This window comes from Octopus bimaculoides, chromosome 9 (genome assembly GCF_046866305.1).
Source record: "Octopus bimaculoides isolate indiv1 chromosome 9, ASM4686630v1, whole genome shotgun sequence".
NCBI classification, from domain to species: Eukaryota; Metazoa; Mollusca; class Cephalopoda; order Octopoda; family Octopodidae; genus Octopus; species Octopus bimaculoides.
In genome coordinates, this window is record NC_142936.1 from 17,567,785 (window position 1) to 17,577,784 (window position 10,000).

The window sequence follows — 10,000 nt, forward strand, 5'->3', positions numbered from 1 at the left end:
TGCATGTATTATATATATATGTATGTATGCATGTATGTATGCACGTATTATATATATATATATATATATATATATGTATGTATGCTTGTATTATATATATATATATATATATATATATATATATATGTATGTATGTATGTATTATATATATATATATATATATATATATATATATATATAATACATGCATACATATATATATATATATATATATATATATATATATATATATGTATGTATGTATGCATGTATTATACATATATATATATATTTATATATATGACAAAAATTAAATTACGTTACAACCATGACATAAACATCTGAAAGAGAATACACAGTGATTGTTTCTCGCCCTTCGGTCACGTGATATGAGTCGTTTGCTATTTCCATTTCCTCCTGTCTACAGTGTCGTCTGCTTTTTAGATTTAGTTCTAGTCAACATCCACAGCTGACAAATGTGTCGGTGGCAGTGCCTCGTCGGTCATCTTTCGTTTAAGTCTTTTCTTCTCCCGTTCTCTGAAGTAGTATATGATACTCATTGTACTTCTCCCTCTCTATTATCTGTATATCACTCTCTCTCTTTTTCTCTCTTTCTTTCTATCTCTCTATCTCTTTCTCCCTCTCCCTGTTTCTACCTATTGCTACACTCCCTCACACATATCCTATTCTATTTATTATTATAATCTTTATGTTTTTGAGTGAAAGCGTGTTTGTAAATGCGTCTTTTATATAAACAGGAAAACGTGTTGGGCATTCAGTCTTTTAAGTTTTCTTCGACAGGTATTAGGTGTCAGTTTTACCGGAGGAATGACAGCATCTGATGATAATGGCCTTCTCAAAGAAGGGCGTGTATATGTGCGTCAAGTGGATTTAACTGAAACATTTTAAAGTGAAGAGTGAAATAGAGAAGTAAGCCAGTTGCATGTATGTGAACATAAGCTCAGGCATACACGCAGACACACACATACTCACGCACATCACTCACACATGCATACAATCACACACACAGACACACACACACACACACACACACACACACACACACACACACACACACACACACACACACACACACACACACACACACACACACATATCATGTAGTTAGTTATGGCCAGTCAGTAAGCTTCACATCAATTATCGCTCTTAGCAATAGAGGCAGCTCACCAGACCTGCTGACCAGAGGCACATAACCTCTTTACATTACCTCCATCAGTAACGTGGTCATGTTCCACCGGCCAACAGGTTTGACGAGTCGCCTGTATGGCTAAGAGCAATAATAGACGTGAAACCGATGGTAACTTTCTGACCGACTATAACCCACGACTACATAAATATTACTACTCATATTTTTGTTTTAGATTATATATATATGTGTGTGCATGTGTGAGTGTGTGTGTGTGTGTGTGTGTGTGTGTGTGTGTGTGTGTGTGTGTGTGTGTGTGTGTGCCTGCGCGTGTGTATGTATGTGTGTATATACACATACACACGCACATGCACACACATACACATATATATGTGTGACTACGTGTGTAAATATAGATGTGTAGATATATATATTTGCGTTACATAATTCGTGGGAGGGGTCTGAGATTTCATATGAATAATCGGAAGCTGGTACTAAGTGTTCTCCTGATCCCTACCGGATATTATATTTCCTTCCTTGTTTGAAAAATTGTTATAAATTTCATTCATATAAACGTATTTCCTGTGAAGGAAAAATGGTGCTATGTCATTTCGTCCGACATCACTTCGTCAAACGTCTTTTCGTCCACGTCTTTTCGTTCGACGTCTTTTTTGTCCGATGATCTTTTTTGTCCAGCGACAAATCCTATCGATAAAATTCGTCATGATTATTTGATTTAGATGTTCACCTTGTTTTCTAAAGAGTTTATTTAAAATTAGACAAAAAGTCGTTGGACAAAAAACTTCATCGGACAAAAAGACGTCGGACCAAAAGCCGTGGACTAAGTGACGTTGGACAAATTGACACCGGACGAAAAGTCGGGCCTTGGGAAAAATAACCGGAAATTCATCGAAACCTCGTCACTTCTTCGCTGTCAATAAGGTAGTTGAAAGTAACACTTGAAACAAAATTCTTTTATCACGTAGCCAATTAAGTTTCATCATCGCCAGCCAAATAGCCTTTTATTTACTATTTTACTAAAGAAACCGTTTGAATAAATATAGAGTCACTTTGAAATATGTAAATAACAGTCATGTGTATGTTAAAGATATTATACCTTCATGTCTGATAACGTAATTACGAAAACAATGAGTTTCCTTTTAAAGATAACGATATTGTAAACAGTGCTGTTTTGTATTGAAACCGAAAGATATTAGATATCACGAAGCTTCTGTAGTTGTCATTTCCAGATATTTCATTAAATAAACACAATATATTTATAAACAGTTTTCAATAAAAGTCTGGTGATAATCCAAGTTTCATTTTGACAGCAGTTCCCAAAAGAGAAGGTCTAGCTTGTGATTTATTACGGAACAACACACACACACACACACACACACACACACGTAGGAATCTTTAGGAGGGATAATACATGCAACCGATACTTCGATCGCAGGGCGCACCCTGGTGCGTTAAGTAATAAGGCACTCAAAGAGAATGACTCTCTCCAGACTTAATAGACTTGGATTATCATCAAACTTTTATTGAAAGTTGTTTACATACATACATACATACATACATACATACATACATACATACATACGTACATACATACATACGTACATACATACACGTAGATCTATACATACGTTCATACACTATATTTGTGAGTATAAGTCCGTGTCTAAATATACATGCAGACACAAGATACATATTAATGCATGCATGTACGTAAGTGTGCTTGCAAATACATGCATTTATAGACACGTTTGTGTGATTTATTTTAATTGATCCAGATTTATGTCGCTCTGGAGATGCCCCAATGTTTAATGGTTTCATTAGACAATAAAGACTAGATGAGGACAACACAATTCTTCATGTAATGGTAAATGGACGGAAGCATGCGAGTTGTTAAACGATTGGTCACCCAGTAGACACCAGTATATAAGTGGCTAGTAAACTACTTGTGTTACAGTACGTACACGGCTTTAGCCACGAGTCAACAAACAAAAGTACAGAAACTACGATTTATTTTCACTAATCCACTAGCCTTGAGTTATTTTTCACTAACCCATTCACGGTGGTACAAAGCCTACACCTGTGAACGCTAAAACCTGCATACTTCAAACCGTTCAGCGTCTTTTTGGCAGTGGTATTTATTTTGTTACTTGGATCTGATTTTGGTGTCGCTGTTGGTATCCCAAATCTCTAAATTGAGACAGTTTATTTCATCGAAGGTTCCATTATGAATGAAGCGGCAGTTTTTTAAAATGCGTTGAAACTTAATTTTTACTAAACATAATAGGCGTAAACATATAGGCGTAGGAGTGGCTGTGTGGTAAGTAGCTTGCTTACGAACCACATGGTTCCGGGTTCAGTCCCACTGCGTAGCACCTTCGGCAAGTGTCTTCTACTATAGCCTCAGGCCGACCAAAGCCTTGTGAGTGGATTTCGTAGACGGAAGCTGAAAGAAGCCCGTCGTATATATGTGTGTATATATGTGTGTGTGTGTATGTTTGTGTGTCTGTGTTTATCCCCCAACATCGCTTGACAACCGATGCTGGTGTGTTTACGTGCCCGTAACTTAGCGGTTCGGCAAAACAGACCGATAGAACAAGTACTAGGCTTACAAAGAATAAGTCCTGGGGTCGATTTGCTCGACAAAAGTCGGTGCCCCAGCATAGCCGCAGTCAAATGACTGAAACAAGTAAAAGAGTAAAGAGTAAAGAATATAATGAAGACGGTGCTCGATAAATTATATAAGAATAGATTTATGTAATGACTTTTCGTGATCTCAAAGTATATCCTCCAACTTATTCAACTATTTTTTTCTTATTATTTTGAGGTTTCAAGATTGGAAGTATTGCTGCCTATTTTGATGACTCTTCGCATTATTATTAAGTAGATTTCTTATTTTTTAAAACCTTTATTTTCAATATTGCTGTTGATTTTAATGACTCATGTACTAAACGCGGAATCATTTGATCTTTCAAATTTACAAGGAATTTATAAAACTTGAGTCCCTACATATTGAGTATATATCCGTTAAAAGACAATGGTTTAAAACTATTTTTTTCCGAGAAATATTTACAGCATTGTTCTCACAAGATTATCAAAATGTTCCGGGAAATTTATACTGAGATATATTTCGACACAACGACGTAGCTGATGAATTTGCTCTTGTATACCACTTGCAAACGTAGGAGCTGATGTATGTATGTATGTATGTATGTATGTATGTATGTATGTATGTATGTATGTATGTATGCATGTATGTATGTATATTTGTGCGTGTGACTGTGTTTACATTTACGCCACTTGAAAACTATTGTTGATTTATTAAGTCCCTTAACATATTGATAATGAATAGATCGATTATATAAATACCGGACTAAAGTGAGCTCTTGGATTGATATTTTCAACTAAACATTTGAATGTGATATCCAAAGGTTAAATAAATAAAAAAAAACATACTCATACACACACATACAAACTTACACACATACACACATACATATAGTATATTCATAAATAACATATGTGCATGTGTCATGTGTGTATGAGTGTGTATGTGTGTGATGAGTGTGTGTGTGTGTGTGATGAGTGTGTGTGTGTGTGTGTGATGAGTGTGTGTGTGATGAGTGTGTGTGTGTGTGTGTGTGTGTGTGTGATGAATGTACGTGTTCACAGCTATTCGTATTTTATGCAAACCAGGCATACAACTTGTTATGAACATCGATGTTTTTAAGTAAGGGTTAATAACAATGTTATTAACTTAGAGTCAGACTCTTTGCTTGATTAAGTAATTCTACTTAACGCCTGCTATCCTTAATTTACCTCTCTCCTAGTGATTCATACAATGATTTTGGACGAAACCATTGAGTAGAAAGTAACATTTGACAACCATTTGGAACATATTCACTACATTTACACAGGCAATGCAACCGAAAACGTCATGAAAGTCACATCACATTCTTCCTCAAATAGAAAATCTTTAAGCCTTGCACTTAAATTACATGTGATGTCTTCTTTTCATTTATGTTGAGAAATATGTTCCGAGTTACCTACCGTTGTAATGTGTTGGTCTTTATCCATCTGCTGCGTTGTGGCGTTCATGCGGAAGGCTGAGATGTTGGGAGTCACATAGCATAATGAACGTCACATAAGCGTACATATATATATAACAACACAGTACAATACAAGTAAATAAACATACATACATACATACAAACAGCCATGCACACAAACATACAAATATACATACATGCGTACATATATAATATGTATACGTGTGTGTGTGTGTGTGTGTGTGTGTGTGTGTGTAGGTGTGTGTGTGTGTGTATGTGTGTGTGTGTATGTGTGTGTGTGTATGTGTGTGTGTGTATGTGTGTAATCTTTCATACACTGAAAATATTAGAAGTTACTTCTTGAAAAAATACTGACTGTATACTAGATATTATTATTATTATTATAAGTATCTTTCAGCAACTGTTTCAATCGAAAATGAAAAGAGAAATATTCTTTAAGTTCACTTCCTATTCTCGTAAAATATCCAGAAGTTTTGTACCACATAATGAGTTTAATCTGTTTCAGTTATAGATCTTAATGTTTCTTAGATCTTCCCGAAACGTTTCACCCTTCAAAGATGAATAAAAAGTTCGGATCTAATTTCAGTGCCCAGATGGAAACAATATGGAACCTTTCGCACAAGATTCTGTTGGATGATTCCTTATTTATCTATAAACCTTTGATGGGATACATGAGTATAAACTGTCGACGTCCCTTTGTAATGAAATTATCAATAAGAGATAGAGGAGTTGACTAAAAAAGGGATAAATAATTAGTATAGACAGTCAACGGAGAAACTGTCTTAACATGCGGGGATTATATTTGGAAGGCTATTGTGATTTATCAGAAATGGTGATATGTGCGTGCGTGCGTGCGTGCGTGGGGACGTGCGGGCATGCGTGTGTGAGTGCATGCGTGTGTGAGTGCATGCGTGTGTGAGTGCATGTGTCCATGTGTGCGGGCATGCATGCGTGCGTATGTGTGTGCGTGCATGCGTGCGTGCGTTTGTGCGTGTGTACAGACACATGCACACACACACACACACACATATATATATGAGCGTGTGTGTGTGTGTGTGTGTGTGTGTGTGTGTGTGTGTGTGTTCTAATATTTCAATAAAATATATGAGCATAAAGGATTTTCATCTCAGACAGAATCAATGCCAAGCAATTTCTGTCCTTAACGAAGGAAAGTATGCTGAGTTGCTTCGTTAGAACAGGAAAGAGATAGAAAGCTGATGGATGAAAACTTCCGGTTTACTTCTGAGTAAACATTGGGCCCAATAAATACTGGCCGGATACTTTCGAAATGCGCAAGACCAAGCGAAGATATTCGAAAATGGACTCAAAAGCGAAGAATGTTCTGAAGTAGCACTGGTGTAAATTGTGTGAAACGAGAAAAATCTGTTCCATCAATTCAGAAAGTCACTGAACTTATTCACAGATTTGAGAAATCCTACGAGACGAGTTATTATTGCTTTGTAACACATCGGTTCTTAGCTTAAATCTCCTGAAGTTATTTCGCTACATTTCCCAGCAGAATCTCTATAATCTAGGAATAGGAATAGGAATAGAAGCATTCCGTCGGTTACGACGACGAGGGTCTCAGCTGATACGATCAACGGAACAGCCTGCTCATGAAATTAACGTGCAAGTGGCTGAGCAATCCACAGACACGTGTACCCCTAACGTAGTTCTCAGGGAGACTCAGCGTGACACATAGCGCGACAAGGCCGGCCCTTTGAGATACAGGTACTACTCATTTTTGCCAGCTGAGTGGACTGGAGCAACGTGAAATAAAGTGTCTTACTCAAGGACACAACGCATCGCCGGGAATCGAACTCACGACCTTACGATCGTGAGCCGATTGCCCTAACCACTAAGCCACGCGCCTTCACTCTCTATAATCTACATTGACTCTGTTCATCTAGTTGTCGAGAACAGGTCAGCTAAACCACCTGAGAATGATATCAGTGATAGGCTGGCGTCTCATTCAGGGGATGTGATTTACTTCGAATCTGTTTTAAACCATAAAGCTGGAGTAAAGAATCTACTGTTATGATATTCTGTCCCTTGGCAGAAAAAATAAGTTATTTGTTATTTAATCGGTGTTAGTCATTCGGTATTGAGTTGAAAAGTCAGAGCTAGCAGACTTTTCACAAACACTTTGCTTTGCTCCCTCTAAACACAAATAACTTTCGATAAATAATTACCACGTTGTGGTACAGTTAGTACTGTAAATAAAGCAAGATAGTTATAACTAATTAGTTCAGTGGTTCCCGACTTATTCACAGTGGTTCCCAACCCTTTTATTTAAATGCATTTTCCCACGGACCCCTTTTAATATACCTATCCTTTTATATATATATATATATATATATATATATATTGAATTTAGTTCACGATACCCCAGTACTACCTTTGCAGACCCCAGACTAGAAGCCACTAAATCAGTACTTTAGTTTTAGGTGTTCTGTTTATATCCTCTTATGGGTTAGAAGACGGCAATGAAAATCATGCAAGTACATGCAGACTTCTTTGAATTATCATGTGAAGAGAACTCAAAGATAAATTTCATTTACCAGAAAACATTCCGAGTTTTCAGATAATCATGTATGATATTTCAACAAGTGAATCTGTACATGATTCTTAAAGAGTAAGAGAAAACAAGTGGTCAGAACATTAACGCTATGTTCCTTGACCGGCAGTATATTTGCTTCAATATTAGGTATTTGTCTATTTATGACCAATAAATGATTATAAAGTTGAATTACTGGCAAAAGCTAGCGATACGCTGATGAAAGACTGTGATGTAACTTCTTCTTATAAACTGACAAACAGCTTAAACCCTTAGAACCTCGCACATTTTGGTAGCCTTATACTGAGTGACACTCAATAGCTGTACAACACTGTGTCAACGAGACCGGAATATACAATACATGATAAGCACAAAGACTCCCAGCAACTCACCTCTCAATGACAAGGTCCAGTTCATTGCCAGCTCTAAGAATTTCCATCTTAGCTCGTTCGTTATTCATGTCCTTAACAATATTACCACATATTTTGAGAATGACATCACCAGGCCGAAGTCCTTTCTTGGCTGCTAAACTCTGAGGTGTAACCTACAAAGACAAACATAATTTTTAAATATATAGCAAAAACTTATGCAAAAATGTTCTTTAAGATCTAAATCGTTAACGAAATGCTTTTAAAATATTTAAATATAATTCATAGACAGACCATTAGAATTCAAAATTAAAAGATTTGTGTCCGTTTTTCTTCCTTCCGTGTCTCTTGAAGTATCTCGCGTCTCAGGGAGCGTATTAAGCACTTCGCCCAATCTTTTCACCTCGTCAACATCTATTATATCACCTTTCGTATTTGTGTGCTTTTTCGATTGGACTCTTTTCCCCAATCGTATTCATGTGCACTAGTTATACATCAATATATTATCTCAAGTTGCGTTTCAAACACGAAACCTTTATTTCTAACGCATAGTTAGTTTTTTCATTAGTTTCTGATTCTCTTCTGATGCCATTTTTGAACTGCCTCAAATCAGTCCCTAGTCACCTTTTGAACACGTATGGTGGTTTCCTTTTTTGCATCTCTCTCTCTCTCTCTCTCTCTCTCTCTCTCTCTCTCTCTCTCTCTCTCTCTCTCTCTCTCTCTCTCTCTCTCTCTCATAATAAAAGATATTCACATGTAACAACATATCTTTTATCTATAAGAACAAATATTTTATCCTGGAATATTCGTAAGGTAATAATCCTATGGATCAGACATTCAAAGCATCACAATTATGTGTCATCCAATATGCAGGATCAAAACATCGTGGTTTCGATTCCCAGAGTGGATAGTGTGTTGTGTTCTTCAGCAAAGCACTTCATTACATGTTGCTCCAGTCCACTCAGCTGCAAAATGAGTTCCAGCAATAGCGATCGGCGTCCAGTTTATGTTTCGGTGTTATGAATCCCGGAGCTCAAGGCAAAACTAAGTCAAATATCCAGGATATATCCTCAGCTGATGTTTGACTTGGTTGATTTGTATATGATGAAAATTACATTAGACATTATACAACGCATGAATTAATTCTATAATTGATTGTATTTCCTTGAGCCGAGAATCGGTAAAACATTAGACCAAATCTCGTGCAATTTAGACATGTCCATTTATCATCTAAGGCCAAACATTGCAATATCGTTTTTTGCTTTTTCCACCTTCAGGTTTTAGTAAAATAAGTACCATGAGCATGCTGAAAGTTTATGTAACCAATACTATACCCGTTTCTGTACAAATATGTGACTTTGTGTCAGTATTAGAAATTGATATATTTCTAACCTCCCCTACATCTGGATGTATTTATATAGGTATGTGTGTATGCATGTATATTTGCATATATGTACGAACGTATGTATGTATGCTTGAAAGGAATGTATATAATACATATATATATATATATATATATATATATATATATATATATATATATATATATATATATATATATGCATGTAAGGTATTCATGCATGTAAGTTATTTATGAAAGGTTGTAAATATATTTATTAGTATGTAAGTTACGTATCTATGTTTTCTTTTCTTAATCTTTGAATGCAGTCTACAAAGAAAGGGGCTGTATATATATATATATATATCATTGACATTTAGAAAGCAACAATAGCAAGAACTTACAAGTCAGAATTTAATAAGGTCTTGCATATTTTCCCTGTTCCCATTACAGATTAAATTTGCAGAATGTGTCAGCTAGTCTACTCTACTTCTTTGCCTGAAACCTTAGCTTTTCGAGTTT

At 36.1% G+C, this 10,000-nt stretch overlaps 1 protein-coding gene across 1 annotated transcript in view; it reads right to left on the minus strand.

Moving 5' to 3' along the window:
- LOC106872610 (uncharacterized) overlaps positions 1 to 10,000 on the minus strand; it is a 61,237-nt gene that overhangs the window by 8,573 nt on the left and 42,664 nt on the right. Inside the window, exon 2 of the mRNA XM_014919649.3 lies at positions 8,164 to 8,315. Coding sequence (XP_014775135.1) covers positions 8,164 to 8,315 — 152 coding nt within the window. The remainder of the gene's footprint in view (positions 1 to 8,163; positions 8,316 to 10,000) is intronic.